Raw genomic sequence first — 18,390 nt, 5'->3', positions numbered from 1 at the left:
TTATTAAATAAATATTGGGCTCTCTTAAGTTGTGTAACTCATTGCTGCAGTTTTTCTTGAATATCAACTCTTCCTGTTCTAGGAGGATCTTTCTCAGCCCTTACCATAAGCTGAATTTCAGCAGCTCAAAGAGCAAAAGGTAAGAAGATGCACGGACAGTTTGCACTGCAGTGATGTATGTCAGAAAAAATAATGCACATTACACAGCAAGCAGCTTTTGGGTTCAAGCATTAAGAAGGAAGCGGTTGGGGGATTTCTTGGGACAGAAACACCATCTGCAGTCCACCCGTAAGGTGAGAGAGTTTTTGCCCCAAAGGGAGGGTTTCTGATGAGTTATGGGACAAGAGATGTGATTTCCAAGGGGCACCTTCCTAGTGGCTGCGGGGGGGATTTACACGTCATGAGGCCAGGCAGTGCTCAGCTCGAGACTGCTGCAGTTCAGCTGCCCTCGGCTCCCTGTGCACTAGAGCTCAAAGCTCTCCCTAAGCACCAAGCGCGCAAAAACAAACTGCAAGGGAAAGATTGGAAATTTGGTCCATTTTAGAAGCTGCTAGTTTCTAATAAATCCCTGGGGATGGATTGGATGGGAATGTAGCCCAGGGAAGTGCTGTAGTGATGTGCTATTGCTCTGAGTCCCTGGAATCCCTTCTAATTTAGAGAAAAACRTTAGTGTGTCTAGGGGAATTGGCTCTCTTGTCACCTGTCAAATGATGTCTAGCAAAAGAAAATGTTTTAATGAGGAGCAAACAAATGGGTGATGAGAATTTTTGCAGCTAAGGCCATGGCTCTGCAAGTTAGTTACTGCCTAGTAACTACAGGGTGAATTTACGGCACACCAGCTCTTCTGTGCTAACTCCCTGCGTGGACTCGTGTGCCCTGCACGCGAGGAATTTCCCCACTCGGGTTGCCCAGGAAGGAAGTTAGGGCCAAGGAGTTATGATCTTATGGACGTTCTTGTAGCCTGCTTTATTGTGCAGTAAATTCTCCATGCAGACAAGCCCTCAGAAGCATTAGATTTGGTCTTAGTTTTTTCCAGGAGATTCATGGTATGGAGCAGAGGAAGTGCCCTGGAACAGCTTATTTCTCCATGCAGTGTATATATCTAGGTCCCAGGTTTTTAGCTGCAGACAACAAAAAGGCCAGGGAGTGCAGCTCTTGATCAAAGCTTTCATAAAGGAGAGATTTTCAGCTAATATGGAGCCGATGGCTATGACCAGAAGCCATCTACAAAGCCTGAATTAAAAACAAAACAAAAACAGGCAGTGAAACTTTGCATAGTCTGTAGTCCGGGTGGCCGAATACAGCACTGTACCCAGGAACGACTCGCAGCAAGGACGGGAGGAGCGATGGTGCAATATGGGACAAGGCTGGGCGGAGGGGCTGGGAGAGTGTTGGGAGCTAAGTCTGCGGAAAAAGTCTTAGGGAGCCACACGCTGTGGAAGACTTGGTGGAGGGGGGAGTGCAGTTATGCAGATCTGGAAGAGCAAAGTCTATTTTTTTAAAATATAAAACATTAAAAAATAATATCTGTGGAATTGACCCCAGCCAGCTCCTGGAATGCTGGAGATATTCAGGGATGTGGAAGAGAGCGAGGGATTTAGGGAGAGGAGCAGGGGTCTTAAACTCCTCTGTGCCTCTGAAAATCTCCCTGGTCATTCCTAAGCTGAAGCCCAGAAGGATCAGGGGAGATCAGCACTGCCACTGATGGAGTCTGGGTCACACTTTAGCTTTTCTGTGACAGACATGACATGACATGAATGCTTAAGAGGGTGGAATGGGTTCTCTGTGCCTTGGTGCTGCTGCCACAGATTAACCAGGCCCTTTTCTCAGCGCCACACGTATTAACCTCACTTTGGGTGCACAGAGAAAAAGAAATGTGTGGTTTCACAGAGAAAACATTTTTCCTTCCATTAAAAACCCCAACATGGGATCCGGGTGAGGAGGAGCCTGGCGTTTTCATGCAGCAACATCCTGCTCTCCCAGCTCTGAGATATGCTGTAAGTGATAAAAGAGCTTGTATGAACGGACACGGAGAACATTCCCAAAGGCATGCAAATGGTCATTGTCTCTTTTTTTCAACAAAAATACAAAAACACCCACCACATCCTCCAGCTTTTATAGCTGTGTGTTGTTCAGAGCAGAGCTGTTTCTTCTGCAGTTCTGCTCTCCCTCCTCCTCCGTGGAACAGATTTCTTCTCCTGATGGCAGTTTGAGCTTTTTTTGTAGAGACAGAGAATTTGACAATTTAAAAACCAGCAACCCCTCCCAAAATACAGTAGCTTGTGCCAAAATTCCCAGGAGGACTCCTCCAAGTGTCCTGTTCTCGCCTTAAATTTTCTTTAAAATAAGCTTCATTCTTGAAAATCTCTCCTCTTCTTGTATTTTGCCAATAGTTGTCTCCCCACTCCATGAGTTTTGCTGGAGGGGAATGAGGTAGTGGATTTCCCCCTTCTCCGCTCCGCTCGGGATCTGATATTCTTTCCCATTGCTTGTTGCAATTTATTATCCAATCCTTTAGTTTTGTACAAAATCATCTTCCAAGAGGTTGTGAAGTAGATGCATGCATTTCTTCAGATGGCGCTCCAGAGCAGACTTTTCCCAGGGCTGTCCACCTATACTGTGACAATTTTTGTTGCAAGGCTGAAAGTAAAAACCCCAAAAGGAAAGTTGTCTTCTTCCTCTTCAAGGTATTTGCATGCTGAAATGTCTTCTAGGAAACTGTAAAACAAAGAGAGTCTTAGGGCAGCTTCCAATAGTCATAGATATTTCCCTTATGCTCTTGGTTTGGGCTCTGGGTGTTCAAGTGTGCTAGATGTGAGGTTTTGCTGTTTGCCTAAGCAGCACTGCTGGTTTTGGCAGGTGGGCTTGTGTTTGGGAGTTTCTCCAAACATTTTTGGGATTGCAGTTCTAGGCAGATAGATTTGTGTGCTGAATCACTTCTGTTTTACCCCACTACCATGCTTCTAAACCCGTCACAACCTTGATCAGGGTAAGACCTGCAGCCCCAGCCAAACTAATTTTCGTCTGGGAGATTCAGTATGGTCACTAGTGCGTTATGGGTCACCATAGGAAGGACCTTCCATTCTGGTCATTTGAACAGTGTCTACTGCTGCTACAAGTAACCTGTTCTCCAAGGTTTTTTGCATGCATGTGTGCAGTTAGGGTCTGGACACACTAGCCAGGATCGTACAGGTGCTTAGTGTCCTGACTCTTCAGTTCCCCTGGGAACAACGTGCCACCTGCCCTGGGGATGTAGGCTAGTGTCTCTTACAAATGGTGTGCTGGAGGCAGCACGCAAGGAGTGACATGGAGTCCCCGCTCTAGCCAGGCTGGGGAAAAGGGAAGGAGATGTTACCTCTGACACTGAGTGACACGTAGAGCACGATGATGATGGTCCCCAGGATAATGGAGACGGTGCTGAGCAGCCTGGCCATGCGGCCGAGGCGTCGGGCTCCATCCATGTCCCCCTGCTGCCCGCTGTTCCTCGACTGGTGGAGAAACACAAACACAGAAACGCGGTCTGGAGAGCGGTCACGACTCTCTGGTGATTCTCTGGCTGTAACCCCCAAAACGAGAGCTACTGCATTAGCACGTGGGTCTGGATTTACAGTCCTCGGCTCTCACGGAACAGCATAAGTATCCCATCTGCAAGCCCAGGTCCTTGACAACCTGTATTATCCTGCTAAACTGAACTGCTCTGGACTGGCCTGACTGGCATGTCTGTTGTTCTGCTTTCCCTGGGTAGAGGCTACACTGACTCAAGTCTTTTTTTATTGGTGTGACTAAGAAAGAGTGTAGTATCCCAGTGCAGGATACGAGGCATAGTGAAGCCCCAGCTAACAGGAACTTCTCTTTGTCTTTATGGAAAAAAAGCTGAAATTCTTTACTTCAGTCCCCAGAGCAGCTCACTTGTAGGGGGCCTCTGAAGAGGGACTGCATGCCCCATAGGTACCGCTGCACTTCGTCCTGTGCTAGGATGCACTTTGGTGCCTCTGCATTACCCCGAGTTTCTACATCGACTTGCATAGCTTGTGTTTGTCATCTCTGGTTTTGAATGCAGTCCTCCTACAGTGTTTTCTTGCTCTTATGCCAGCTGTAGGGAGGGAAGGAATAGTCCCTATAGCTTCTCTGCTCTGCTTCTGGTTTCACTGTGTTTTCCCCTGCTGCTCTATTGATTTCTTCATGCAGTTCAGTGAAAGCTTTCCTCTACTCTAAAACTAAACAGAAGGACTCTCTAGCTATGGCAAGTATGAGGAAGGGGGCAGGGGGAGCTTGCTGGTAGGCAGCTGGAAATTATTGTGTGTAGGTTCATTAATAGGGATCCCCAAGCGATGGAGCTAGAATGGGGCTTGCCTCATGCTGATGTTTTGTTGGCACCGGCATCATAACTGGAGCCTGAAGGCTGCAGCCTCTTAGTGGGATGAATTGCAGCGATCCTTGTTTTTGGGAAGAAGTGGCAACCCACAGGGGCCAGAGAACGCAACTTGGAGTTTCTCTTAAACTGTCCCACAAAAACCGCATTGGTTTTCACTGTCCCCAGCTCTGTCAAGGCTGGCCATCAAGGAGCCTGCTGGAGACCTAGATCCTGGGGCTCCTCTGGTGCTTGATAGTGGTCTGCCCACTACAGCTGCACATGTTCTTCCATAGCTCGCTGTGGGCTCTCCAAGATCTTGCCTAGTGTCCGACAGGGCAGCAAGGGTGATACTGTGGCCTGACTCCTCTGAGTCTCATTATCAGCTGTTTCACTGCCCTGCGCTCAACAAAACTGCCCACCAGCTAGGTGAGAGAAGACTCTACCTGCGCTAAGCGCACTCAGAAACCTGAGGACCGAGCACAAGGCTCATCAGAAAAAGTATAATACACAAGTACAATTAGATGCATCATAAACCTTCAGAGTAAGTGATTAAATAAGGAATGATCTTACTTCTTGCCCTTGTAATCGGCAGTAATTTGGTTCCCAAGTGAAAAATACTGAAACCAAAAATTCCTGGTGAGGGAAGAGCATTACTGCTGATAGAGGAACACAAAGTGCTCCTCAGCCTGTCGAAATGAGTGCGCTAGGCTTCCTGCATTTGGCTGGGTGAGGACCTAGCACTTAGCAGAAGGGCAGTTGAGCAGTACGACAGTGAGGTTATTACGGTTAAATTACTCACAGTGCGTCAGCATTCATGGCGCGTGTGATGGAGAGGCTGGAGTCTCTCCATCAGCAAAACAGAAGCTCCCTTCTCAGGATGAGCTGGGCAGTACGTGCCCGGCATGACTCTCCCCACGGGAAAGCAGTCTTCCCGAATTCACACGGGGAACCTTTTGCCTCAGACGAAAACAATCAGAAAGGGTTTTTGGAGGGCAGGAAATTGGATAAGGAGTTTTAAGATCCATTGGTAAAATTCTCGCATGTTTGGGAAGGCTTGGAGCAGGGGAACAGGGTCAACACCTTGACCTCATGGAGGAGTCTGGCAAAATTCCCCTCAACCTCACTGGGACCAGGGTTTTGTAGGTATCTTAACCACCTTGAAACTGTTAATCTTGTGCTGTCTTTTAGAGATATTTTTAAGTACTTAGCATTCGCACATGGGTTAAAGCTTTCTTCCCCTGCCCTCATGCAGCTCCGGCCGTGCCTGCCCTGGCCRAGCCGTGGGTCTCCGGAGAGGAGCGGGAGCAGTCTGCTGAGCCGGTCCAAGCACAGCAGCTCTCTGCAGCCTGCTGCCGCGCTCCAACGCGTGGTTTTGGAAGGTGGCTTTTAAAAAGAAAACTAGGAAAATTGTGAGTAAAAAAATAAGCTAGTTAAAAAGAATTCAAGATGGAGTGTATCAAAACAATCCCACTTTCCTTTCAAAAAATGTATATCTCAGAAACAACAACTGCACTGTAAAGGGTCCCTTTCACATGTTTAAAAAAATGAAAATGAACAGTCAGGAGGCCTAGCTCAGCTCCGCTGCCATGTAACTGCCTAGTGCTAACCCTGGCTCATCATGCGAATGCTACGTTACATTGAAAAAAAAAAAAAAACCATTCAGACTAATGCATGCTGGATGTTACTACCGCATTTCCCATTCACCGTGCTTTAACATCACCACCCTCTTTCTCCACGCTAGACAGCAGCACGATATGGCAGAGGAGAAGTGCCCCCCGAGCCCCCTCTGCGTGCCAGCTGCCGGTCCGCAGTGCTCGGGTGGTTAAAATGCAGTTTTTAAGATTTGCATATATATGTCTCAGTCGGCATCACCGTRCAAATAACACGTACCGGAGCCTCAAACGGGCGATGCCGCTGCCTTCCCCCAAATGTCCTGCTCCCCTAACACATCACGCTGTACAATAACTTCCACRACACCTGACATGATAGAGCTCATGACCTTATTCCTTTTGGACTCTACAGCATGTTTGACAGACAATATCTAAAATCAACCGTGTGCAGCCAAGAGCCTATTTTCATTACAGAGCAGGGTGACAAAATTAAGCCTCATGGGATGATGGGGAGAGATGGGGAGAATACAGCAGTGTAGGGATTGACAGGATCCCTTAACTGCTCACTGACAATTTTTAACATTTTAGATTTTTGTAGGCTCAGATTTTCCTAACAGAAGTGTAATATTTTTGCAGGGTGTGGGTTAGATTGCAGTGAAACATACTCTCAGTTTTAGCTTTCTTCTAGGGAAAATATATGGGCTAACAAATTTGACATATTTATCACTACAGCTTCTGGAAATGTTTACTGCTCATTTATCCTGGACAATTATGAAAAACACCAGCATTTGCATGGAGTGTTTAGCAAGCATTTGTTACTGTACATATATTATTCATTGGAGTGGAGCGGTTTGATTATCGCTGTCTAGTATCAGTAATCCTTTGTTTTGCTTTCTACATAAAAACATGAACGTTTTGTTTATTAATCAGGATTGCAGAGGCAGAATATCTTAAAAAATGCTCGAGGGCTGAGGGGGAGTGTGTCAGTAGGTGTATCAAAGAACTTACTATTACAATGGAGTATTAAGAAAATATGAGCAACCCTGGGAGTAGGGCTGGAAGGGACACACTTTACATCAGCATGCATGGAGTCAGGTATGTGCAGATGATCCAAGAGAGACGTTAATATTATCTGTTTTCAAACTGATATCTGCTCAAGTTCCTGTTCAGAAGGTGTTAACCTATTAGTTAAGCCAAGTCTTCTTGTTGCAAATTAAGGCAATTGCTTTTTGTGCTAGTCCCAGGGACAGAGAAGACAAATCGTCACATCCTCCTCCCTGCAATCTTTCACAATTTAGCAGCCAGCTTCGGATGTGCTCGGCTGGCTTCCACCATTTATTCTGAATAAATCATTAATACTTAAGGTTTCCATTTTCTTGGAGAAAGCATTCTGAGAGGTGTAAGTCAACATCACGCTTGGATATATGAATATATAATTTAAAATGAGTAAGGATAGTTTGACTTCTCCTACATCTTTCTATAATGACAGTACTTATTTTGGACACCAGATGCTGTGCAGAATTGCACTTGGCTTTACTTTATGCTGTTTCTGGCTGGATTTACATTTCTTTCTCACTTCACCTAAGCCGTTCTGGGTGTTGCTGGGCGCCGTTTGGTGACCTCCGCACCTCCACCCCCACCACGGGGCTGTGCTTTGGTAGTAAGGGGAAGGGCTTCAAGAAATGAAGCGTGTGTGTGTGTGTGTGTGTGCGCCGTGGGCCCTGCCCTGCTCTCCTCGTGCGACTGCTCCTGCAGAGCTCCTCCTGCGCTCGCGGCCACCAGCACGGGGGGCTGGGAGGAACCCAAGCCCCGTTGTGCAGCCAGGCCAGGAATCGCCGTAACTGGTCCTCGCTTTGTCAAGAAAACACATCCGAGGGTCAGTGGAGCAGCCCGCAGATTACTCATATCCATGAGACCAGCGTAAGCAGGGAAAGATTGGGGGCTACAGCAGATTTTTTTTTTCTACCTCTGGCCATAGGCCCTGCTCGGATCTGAGAGCAGCTTTTGAAAAATGATTTATGAGACTCTACGTCCAAAAGCATTCATTTGCTTTCCTCTCTGCTGCTCATTGCCCAGAAAAGCTTTCATGTGCAAAAAGCATTGACTTAAGAAAGAAAAATACAATTGCAGAGCTAAAAGAAAGTCAGCACATTGTAGAAGTGCCTCCCCCCTCCCTGGCTGCGAGYGAGGCTCGGAGCCTGGCGGGGAGGCTCTTCCCCAGGTGCCGGCGATGGTAAAAGCCTGGTTCCTGCTCAGATTTGCGGGTGCTCAGGAACCCCCAGTTTTTATGCTGTGGGGACACCCGCGCCTTTGGGAGTCTCGGTAGTCACTAAATTCATCCCTAGCAGGTGAAACGCCAGCTAACGCCCTGAAAGCTATTCCTGTCTTCAGGAGGAATTAGTCAGATARTGTTTCCTGGCTCCCCATGGTTAGTGTGGAGCCAGGATCACTCCTCGTCCTAGAGCCATGCGGGAGTCCGCGGGCTGGCAGATGGTGTTGGGGTGTGGGGTGGACCCAGGCATGGCCAAAGAGAAATGGCAGTAATAAACTGAGCGTCCCCGCAGAGGGACAGTGCGGCTGGGAAGGGTCCAGAGGATGAGCRCTGGCTCATAACATGCCGTGCGTGCTAGAAATCTTGTCCCGGAAAACAGCTCATCTGGGTGCACCTTCTGCCTTGGAGGCTCCAGAGGGCTGGGGCTAGGTGTCCCCCTTCCCTCCGCAGAGCTCCCTAGCTCTGCGTGAGCGGTGGCTGGGTGAGGTTTTCAAGGTCCTCAGAAGCAGAGGCCAGCAGGAAAGCCAAGAGTCTTACTGGCCTGTTGGTACTGCCGCCCTTTGTGTTTAACACGGTAAGGACACGTCAGCGCGTCACAGGCTAGCGATGCCAACCTCCTCCTCGTTTCTTCTTCTACTCCATGGGGCTTGTGTGTGTGTGTGTGTTTGAAAAGCCACCCCAGGCCCAAGGCACATCCCTGCTGTGCTGGAGGTTCTAACACCCACAGAGGAGACTCTGAGAAGCTACTTTGCATGAAGGCTGATGTGGCTGGAAAATCCCCGTGAGAGACCTTGCTTATTCCCATGGATATGCAATACCCGTCTGCTTTCCCTCTTGTCGCAGTGCAAAGCCAAACACGGCTGAGCCTGGCTTACCCATATGCTGGCTAAACAGACTCCACCATGCAACTGTGCCATGCAGATGGCAGCTGGCACCTACGGAAATGGATAGCTCCTCAAAATGGAAACTGGGCTTTCTACAGGGCTCTCTATAGCACCTGCTGGTGTCTGACTCTTCAAGTTGTTACTGGCTTTGGGGRAAGTGCTGACTCCATATGCCCCTTGGTGTATTTCTGTGCTGTAAGCAGGCAATTGCGTTCCCTGAGCTGATTTTCAAAGGAGACATTTGCCTCGAATGCAAATCAAGAGCATAAAAGGTACCAAGGGGCATGTAAAGCAGCAGGGCTCCTTCCTTGGGGGTAAGGAGGTGGCCGTACTTGTGAGGTTCTGCTGACTGATCTGGGAGYGTGGAGCCACCTGTACCTGAGCAGGATGGGAGGCTGCTTGGCTTTATTCTCCCCTGCTCTGATGTTGGGGTATTTGCCGAGATGTGGGGGATATTTTAAGCAGAAAATTGCTGCTTTAGGGCAACTAAAAAAGGCTGCAGGTGCAGCCAGTTCCTTCGAAGTGTCTGAGAACAGGACCTAGCTCACAGCCAGCAGGGACTGGCAGGGTCTCCCGGYGCTGCAGGGGTGGGCTCGCTGCTAAGGGGTGCGCGGGGAGAGCCCTTGTCCTGCCTTTGCCTCGCGTCCCCTTCCTGGGGGAACGCGGGGAGCCGGGATCCAGGCACGGCAGCGGCTGCCGGCAGAGGGACCGTCTGCCCGGGGGGCGCCGGCGGGGCGGGGGGCAGCGCGTCCAGCGTGGCTCCCGCCCCCCTCCCGGTCCCAAGGCCCGGGCTGCGGGTTTTCCCGGCGTGCGAGGGGCTGCCCCGCTCCGTCCCGCCGGGCACGGGAGCCGCTTCCCCAGCTCGGCCCCGCTCCGCCACCCCCTCGCCGGACCCCGATCGCCGCGTCCCGGGGGAGCCGAGCCCTGTCGCCGACGCCCGGCTGAGCTGCCGGAGCTGTGCAGCCTCCTCCCGGCCCAGCCCCGCCGTGGGGCCCGGCCCCCTCCGTGTGCCCCGGTGTCCCCGTGCCCCCCGGCCCCCTCCGTGTGCCCCGGTGTCCCCGTGCCCCCCGGTCCCCGGTCCCCGCCGCGCGCCCCGGTGCTCCCCGGAGCCCGGCGGGCGCAGCACCGCGGACAGCTCCCGGGGCGGCCCCGCGCCCCCGCCCCGCCGCTAGCCCCGGCCGCGCCGTCGAGGGCCCGGGCGGAGCCGCACTCACCATGATGGAGAAGACGAGGGCCACGATGTTGATGGGCCAGACGGGGCAGAAGCAGGAGAAGATGGCGAGCACCAGGTAGTCCCCCGGGCGGCCCTCCTCCGGCGCCGCCGTGCTGGTGGCCGTGGAGGAGGCTCGGCCCAGGCTGAGCCGGGACGGCGAGAGCGGGGCCGCCTCCAGGTGCCCGACSGACACCGACTTGTAGGTGAGCCCGTGCCCGTTGCGCTCCGCCTCGCCGGGCAGCGCGGCCGAGAAGGACTTGGAGCCCCGCAGGCCCTTCTCCTCCCGGCCCTCGGGCGCCGCCAGCAGCTTCTCGGTCTCCAGGGAGCGGGCGGGCAGCGTGGAGCCCGAGCCCGAGCCCGGGCCCGGGCCCCCGGGCGCGGCGTTGCCGCTCGCCATGGCCCGGCGGAGCGGGCTCCGAGCGCCCCCGCCGCCGCCGCTCTGCGCCCGGGGCCCGCCGCCCCGCGGGAGGCCGTGCCGGGGGAGGGGCCAGCCCGGCTCGGCCCCCGGGGCAGGATCGGGGCCGCGCACCGCCCCCGGGGTGTCCCCGGCCCCCCCTCGCCCGGCCCGCGCCGCGCTCGGCCCCCGCCCGGCCGCTGCGGACGGCGCCGCCTCTCCCGGCTGCTGCCGGGATGCGCCGGGCGGGGGCCCGGGGAAATCCGGGGTTCCCCCCACGCACCCCGCACCCTCCATCCGCGGCCTCCCTGTGCCGCCCCACGCGCCCCGCTCTGCCCGGGGGCTCCCCGGAGGCCGGCGCCGCGCCCCACTGCGGCGGCGTGTGAACGGCCTCCGCCCCCGGGTGGGAGGGGGGTCCCCGGGCGGGGTGGGCGCACGCAGCCCTGCTGCCCCTGGCCGTTGCTGGCTGGAGGCCTTTGCCCAGGCGGGGTGGTGGGGGGGGGGGCAGGGCGCAGACCAGGCTGCAAAGCCCCCATCACCGCCAGAGCAGGGCAAACCTGTGCCAGCCCCTGCCCGGGGTGTGATCGTGCCAGAGCAGCATGYGGGGCACAGGGCAGTGTGCGGGGTGCAGAGCAGTGTGCGGGGCACAGGGCRGTGTGCGGGGTGCAGAGCAGTGTGCGGGGCGCAGRGCAGTGTGCGGGTGCCCGGGGTGCCCYGGCTCCCAGCTCCTCTGGGAAGTGAGGCTGGCAGGCCCGGGGACAGGGCGAGACGAGGTCCTGGGCAYGCTGTGCTGAGCGGTCCCGGCCCTCACGGGGTGTGGGTGACCCTGGAGCCAACCTGGAGACCCTGGGGACAGGGAGACCAGGTCGGTGACAAATAGTCTGTCCCTATGCGCGAGGATCTGCAGGGAGGAAGGTGCTGGTGCAGGGGTGGGTTAGGTCCTGTAAAGCAAATAACAGCATCCTTGGGAGCAAACCCTGCTCTGCCCGGGTGAGCTGTGGGGGGCAGGAGGAGGCGGCAGGAGGGAGGATTGTAAAAACCACAGAGCCTGGATGCAAACATGGACGTTTTCCACCAGTCTGTATCGTGCTTCGGTTCCAAGTTTTCCCTCTCCCCGCTTGGCGGGGATTTCCCGGGCAGTGAGTGCCATCTACCGGGGCGCACCCACGTCTCCTGCCTCTCCCCGGGGTGCCCAGGGACCTGCTGTGCCCAGACCTTCCAAAGCCCGCTGAGCTGCTCCCCTCGTCCCTGTCCCTGCGCGGTGCTGCGGGGGGATCGGGGCTGCGTGTCCAGGCCAGTCTCCATCCTGCAGCCTCCGGAGAGGAGTGGGACCCAGGTTTCATAAATGTGAGCCTGAGAGCAGCGGAGTGGCTCTGTCAGGGTCTCACTGTGTCGTCTGGTGCTTTTCCCCCTCCTCCTGCCTCTCTGGCCATCAGTTTCCGTCTGCCCCGCTTTGATTTACACCAGCGCTGGGGCTAAAACCTGGTGAGAGGGATTTGTGCCAGGGCAGGCCTGGGATGCATTTGGTTTCCGCTCAAACCTTCTTTGAATCGTAGCATCCCCGGGCTCAGCCTCTCAGTACAGTTAGTGCTGGCACCGCCGAGCAGGGGCACGCGCGGGGCTGGGAGCGAGCCAGGCGCGGGGAACCTCAGCCCCACGGCCGAGCTGGCCGGAGCAGGGATGCTGTGCGGAGAAGCAGGATTCCTCAGCAGCGATAGCTGCAGGCCCTCTCCTGGAAAGGGGAACATCTGTTGGAGATTAGAGCCAAGGTATCTCAGCTGTCAGCGCTTTAAGCCGCCTCTTTAGCTGAGCAAAGAGCTCTCTCTCCTGGCTGCTACTAGCTTTCCTCCGCTGGGCTCATATCCCAGCTCACCGTCCCCTCCTGGGCTGAAGGAAGCAGCCTGGCTCCCGCCAGTTCCGGACACACGGAGAGCAGAGGCCTGGGTTAGCTATTCCAATGCAAACCCGCCTGTGCCGGCCCCTGGCAGGGCGAGAGCTAGAACCAGCTCTTGGACGTGAGTCGGAGCCTCGAGATGGGGTCAGGAGGCTGGCTGAGCTCTTCGGGGCTCGTCCCCCCGGCACTGCTCGGATCGTGCAAGGATGCCTGGTGCTGTCTGGAAATCTCCTGGCTTTACACATGTGGGTCAGGCCCTGMCTAAACTCCAGTAGCGGATTTGACTGCTCAGCCCAGAGGGGAGAGGAGACCCCCGAGCTGTCTGAGCAGGAGGAAGGGGCCCATGGAGCCTCTCTCACAAAACTGAGCGTTCCCAGGCAGGCTTGGGGTGGAAGGACAGGTCCCGGCTCTGAGACCTGGTCAGGCGGTGACAAAATAACCTCCGTGCCGTCTGTGTGCACCGATGGTATCTGGGAGTGTAAAATGCAGAGGACAGAAGAGCATAACCAGTTGCCGTGCCCGAAACGCTCATCGCCGAGCCGGTTGCTGCGGTAAGGCAGCCTGGCCGCGGCTTCCCGTGGCTCCGGGAGGGACGAGCCCTGTGTTAACCCTGCCCTGACGCTGGGGCCAGACGGTCTGTGTTATTACCTCGGTGGTGCGATGCTTTCCCCGTGTCGCCCCAGAGCCAGTGCCACTCAACCTACCTAAACTTGCCCAAATCTGGCATTTCTGTGGCCCAAGTTCCCTAAGAAGAAAGTCCCCAGAAGAGGGCAGCTCCCTGCTGCCGAGAGGCTGGGCCCCGGCGTCTCCCGGCCCCATCTGTGCGGGGGCACTCGGAAACGACCCCATCCTCACGGCCCGTTTGGACCGTCCAGGAGCGCGTTATCGCCCTGTCCCACGAGAGCCACCTTGCAACGACCCGGGGGACACAGGGCTTTCATGAGAGCAGACATCTGCTCCCCCCCCCCCCCCGACTGGGGGCAAAGCTGCCCCAGGCACAAATATGTGCACCAAAGGGCTTTGCATTAAAAGCACAGCCGAGTTCATCTTCCCCGGCTCCTGCTTCCCTAATTCATCAGCTGGAGCCGGAGCTGCCATCCAGCCGGGGGTCACAGTGTGACCCACGTGGACCATCTGCCCACTGCACACACATTACGAGTCAGCGCCCTGGTGCTGGGTTTCAAGTTGCGTTTTCTCACAAAGCAAGCAAGAGAGAATAAATAACCGACAAACTGCAGAAACGAAACCTTACAGCAAAGAAACGCAGGGCTGAAGCTTCTTCTAGGGGAAAAGCGATGTTTCCCACTTTCCCCGGCTCTTGGTTTTCCTGCAGAGCAGAGCGCCGTGGCTGGGCAGTGCCGGGGTCCTGGCTGGGGTATCCCGTGCTCCCGGCCCCGCTGGCGGCACGGCTGCGCTCCGCATCCCACCTGGGCTCGCTCTCACGCGAAAGTCCCGTCCCGCTCCCCCGCTTGCCAGGCAGCCGCGTTACCTTCCCTGCACGGCCTCTGCTTCCCGGCCCTGCGCGTCAGTGGATGGGCAGGCGCTGCTGGTATCCCGAGCGCTGGAAATACCCCAGCTGCCAGGGGAAGGGTCCGGCCAGAGGATCTCGGAAGTTGTCCGCRTGCATCTGCTGGCAGGCGGCTCGGAGGCCGAGGTGGGGGCCCCCGCCGGAGTAATAAGCAGGGCTGGGGACGGAGCGATGCTGCTTCGGGCTCTCGTAGCGCGGGAGCTGAGTGGCGGGGGGATACCCGGCGGGCAGTGGGGACGGCGCGCAGTGCTGGAGGCCGGCGGCGTCCACGGAGCTGGGCTCCCAGGAGAGTGGGAAGAGCTGGGGGCAGCCGTCCCTCGCGCCCTGCTCCGGCGCCGGCCCCCCGGCCCGGCTGCGGCACTCGGCGTGGGCGCAGGGCCAGCAGTGAGCGGCGCCGTGCAGGGACGTGGACAGAGCCGCGATCCTGTTGATGGCTCTCCGGAGGGTGGCGATTTTGGAAAGCCTCTTGCCGCTGAGGTCGTGTCGGAGGGCCAGGCGCAGGGCGTTGAACGCTTGGTTGTAGTCCAGGATCCTCTTGCGCTCCCTGACGTTGGCAGCCATCCTCCTGGCCTTGGAGCGCACCGCTCTGCTCCTCTTCCTCACCTTCATCTCCTCGGTGCGCCCCAGGCAGGCGGCCGCGTCCTGCCCCGTGGGGACCCACAGGTCCTGCCTGCAACGCATCTGGGGTGCAGCCCCCCCGTCCAGCTCCTCTTCCGAGCCGTGGGGCTCCCTCGGACGCGCGGCGCCGTTCCCCACGGCTGCTCTGGCCATGGCTGCGGGGATGGGGACGGGGACGGGAGAGGTGCTGCCGCCGTGCTGCCTGCGCGAGGCGCGGGAGACACTCCCCCCGGGCGCCACGGCCCCCTCTAAAACCCCACCGCCGCGCGCGTCACGTGGCGCCCGCCCCGACCCGTCAGCACCTGCCTCCAGGTGCGCGGCGCCGGGGAGAGGCCYGGGCCGGCCGCGCTCGTCCCCTGGGCCGCTCTGCCCCCTCCTCAGCCTGGCGGCTGCCGTCTCGCCCGGCCCGGCGCGTCCCTGTGCTCCACGAGGAGCCACGCGGCAGAGCCCTGCGGGGCATCGCAGCCTCGTTGCTACACGTGCGCCGGTGTCAGAGCGTTTCTAGGGTTATCTCTGTTTCCCGGAGAGGGAAACTGAGGCACGGAGTAACGAGGGCGCTGGGGAAAGAGCAAAGTCTTGTGCCTGGGCCCAGGAGGAGGCCAAGCAGCTCCCGCCTGCGTGTGCCCACGGCGCTGAGACGGTGCAGCCTTGGGGGACGGCGGCTCCCTGCCTGCCCTCGCCCACCCCGCGTGGGCTCCTGGCGCCGCTGCTTTGCTTCTCGCCCTGCGCGCTGAGCCTCTCCCAACCCTGCCGGGCCGGGCCCCAGGGTGCTGTGCCGCCCCGGGATGGGGTCTGCAGCGCCGAGCGAGCTTTGGGAGCGGGGGCCAGGGCGGCCTCCCGCTGCATCCCGGTGAGCCAGGAGCGTTGGCGGGCAGTGGGGCAGAGCAGCCCCCCCGGCGGCAGCGCGAGGGCCGGAGGAATGCGTGGGGCTCGGCACGCCTCTGCCCTGCGGAGCAGGAAGCCGGAGCGGTGTGGGGGGGCCGGGGATAAAAGAGCTAAAGTGCTGCCTGCCTCCGGAGCCTTCCTGTCCCCCGGTGCTGCACCGCGCTGCCAGGGCCCGGGGGCAGAGCTGCCTGGGCTGGCGCTGCCGGACCTGCCGGCCTTTACTGGGGCTGGCGGCAAACCGGTGCTCAAAGCATCTCCTTGTTCCCCTCAGCTCCAGCCGCCGGGGCAAAGGAGGGATTTGCAGGTGCAAGAGCAGCCGGGCAGCACAGGGCCCCCTTCCCCGGCACGGCATGAGGCCGTGGCACATGCCTGTGGCATTGCAGGAGCCACCGGTCCTTCGGCACTGAGCGTTTTGGCCCTGGCTGGCCCCTAGCGGGTTTATCGCCCCCTCCCTAGGTGGCTTGATAAACTTGCACTGAGCAAATTACCCACCCCTCTGCCCTCTGCCCACCATTTCATTAGCGAGCAGTTGTTAAAGGCCTAAACGCGCAAGGAGTAATGTTTTGAAAAATGGCCCAGGAGTCGCGCTGACAAATTGTTGGGGTTCGCGGTGCAAAAGCAGCGCCCCGGGAGGACATGCCCCCGCTTTCATCCGGCCGCTCTTATCTGATCGCCTGGGATGGAGCTTGAGCAATAGCTGCAATTAGCGGGAGGCGATTTGTCTATTACCCTGCTCCTCTCGTTGCTCTTTGAAGTTGGGGCTAATTTAGGTGCCTGTGCTCCAGGAACCCAATAAATCAGGAGCCAGGGCCTCGGGGAGCGGGGAGGACGAGGCAGCAGGACTTCAAAAGGAGGTGCAGCTTGCACATATTTCTGAACGCTCACCTGCGCTCGCCGTGGCCCTCTTGCTCTCCTCAACGGCCTTCTGGCAGGTCAGTGTTGCAGGGGCCAGGAGCGGACACTGCCCTGGCCCGCTGACTTGGCCAGCGAGCTCGTCTCAGGGGCAAAAGGCTCTTTGGGGTGATTTGGTGCCAGCAGGACATGCCGAGATGGTGGCACACTGGGACCACTTGCAGAAATGCCAATGGAGACCTGGCTGAGCAGGATGGACCCCTGCCATGGGGACGTGTTTGCTGGTGGGGCAGGTCCGGGTGAGCAGCACAGAGCAGCCAAGTGGGGTGCGGAGCCATGTCCTGCCCGGGCGATGCCAGCGCGGGGCAGAGCCCGCTGCCCCTCCTGCCCTGCCCATGCCTGCCGCAGAGCCGCGTGCGGGGCTCCCGGCATCTCAGCTTGGGGCGCCCAGGGCTGCAGGAATCCGGCAGCAGAGGGGGAGGCCGGGCCATAAATCACGGGGCATCGGATACCACCCGCTGCCTGTAATTAGTGCATCCCGCCGGGCCATCCCCACCTCGTCCCGGGCGCTTCCTATCAACGTGCCCATTACGGGTGGGCAGGCTCGGAGCAACGCCCCCCCCGGGCCCGATCCTTCAGCCCCCGCTGATTTATGGCCGCGCGCCCGAGAGATTTATGGGCTGAGCCGGGGAGCCAGAAATGCGTTGTGAGGCTCTGCCGGGCCGGTCTGCCTGACGGATGATGAAAAAGCTGTAATTATCCATCGCCACACATAAATCAGGCCACTCCGTGCGCCCCCCGTGCCTCTCCAGCCTCCATGAAGGGGTTCGCCCCCCGGGGATGCTCCAGCTCGCCAGCCCGTGGTGCACGGGACACGAGCACTTCCCATCCCACCTGGGCAGCATCGTCACATCTTTTGCTGGTCCTATACCCAAAGTGCCTGTCTCTGGCATCTGGCTCGTCACCCCTAACCCCACTGCCGAGGCGGGACTGCCGCTGCCGCAAGTAGCCCCGGACCAGCCGCACGTAGGGAGGACTATAGCCATGTGCCCGGCACCCTGCTCTGGGGCGCTCCAGGCGGAGGGGAAGGAGGAGGCGGCTGTTGCCACACTGCCGGGGCCCTGGGGGTAAATAACTCGGGTGCTTTGCCCCTGCTGGGGCACGGCCAGGTGGCATGAAGGACACTTGCGAGTCACCCACGCGGGGCCGGAGGGAGCAGCAGAGGGAGATCCCTGGGGCCCTGCCGCCCGGAGGCTGGTGCAGCCCTGGGGCCTCTGCCCCTGTGCCGGCGGGGTCCCCTGGGGCCTCCTGGACACGTGCAGGCCCCACAGCCTCGTGTGGCCTGGCGGGAAATGCCGGCTGTGCCCGGGGTCTAGAAAGCCTCCGTCCTGCGGTGGGGTGCCCTTGCTGGCCCCTGGGGGTATCAGACGGCGCTGGGGAGAGCAGACAGCCCCGTCCCCAGGCCCTGGAGCCTCCTGGGCGCTTCGTGCTGGGGCAATCCCAGGCAACGCTGGATGGGACCAACACGCACTTGCACGGCTCCGAGTGTGGGGATGGGGGGGGAGCGTGGGGCACATGAAGGGGCACGTGCTGGTGGCGGGACCGGAGCCACCCCGTGTCTTCGGGGCCGGTTGGAGCCTGGCGCGGATGCCGGTTTCCCGCGGAGCGTGGGACTGTTTGTGTCGTTAGCTGCCGCTTTGTTCACTGCTCAGCCGCTGCCAGCGCCCGGCGCTTCCTCGCTGCCCCGCATCCTCGCTGCCCGCGGCACACGCGCGCCCGGGGGGGCCCCGGGGGGGGGGGGCACGGCGCAGCGGGGGGGCAGAAGAGCCGCGGGGAGCCGTGGCCGAGCCGCAGCGCGAGGGCACCCGGACCCGCATTCGGGCTCC

At 58.1% G+C, this 18,390-nt stretch overlaps 3 protein-coding genes across 6 annotated transcripts in view; 1 reads left to right on the top strand and 2 right to left on the bottom strand.

The window, feature by feature from the left end:
- Positions 1-18,390, top strand: part of ABR (ABR, RhoGEF and GTPase activating protein) — a 74,290-nt gene that overhangs the window by 7,130 nt on the left and 48,770 nt on the right. For all 4 annotated transcript variants that reach the window (XM_026055338.1, XM_026055339.1, XM_026055340.1 and 1 more), the window contains one exon: positions 83-139. The gene's annotated coding sequence lies outside the window, so the exon portion shown is untranslated. The remainder of the gene's footprint in view (positions 1-82; positions 140-18,390) is intronic.
- Positions 87-10,803, bottom strand: TRARG1 (trafficking regulator of GLUT4 (SLC2A4) 1). The gene is made up of 2 exons (XM_026055345.1): positions 10,335-10,803; positions 87-3,488 (listed from the first exon to the last, which is right to left on the bottom strand). The coding sequence occupies exons 1-2, from the start codon at positions 10,728-10,730 to the stop codon at positions 3,321-3,323; spliced, it is 564 nt and encodes a 187-aa protein (XP_025911130.1). The 5' UTR covers positions 10,731-10,803; the 3' UTR covers positions 87-3,320.
- BHLHA9 (basic helix-loop-helix family member a9) lies at positions 14,147-14,920 on the bottom strand. Its single transcript, XM_026055343.1, has one exon. It carries the CDS (start codon positions 14,918-14,920, stop codon positions 14,147-14,149), a length of 774 nt encoding a protein of 257 aa, XP_025911128.1.

Source organism: Apteryx rowi, unplaced genomic scaffold (assembly GCF_003343035.1).
Source record: "Apteryx rowi isolate R43461 unplaced genomic scaffold, aptRow1 scaffold_99, whole genome shotgun sequence".
NCBI classification, from domain to species: Eukaryota; Metazoa; Chordata; class Aves; order Apterygiformes; family Apterygidae; genus Apteryx; species Apteryx rowi.
This window is presented reverse-complemented; position numbering and strand designations above follow the sequence as displayed.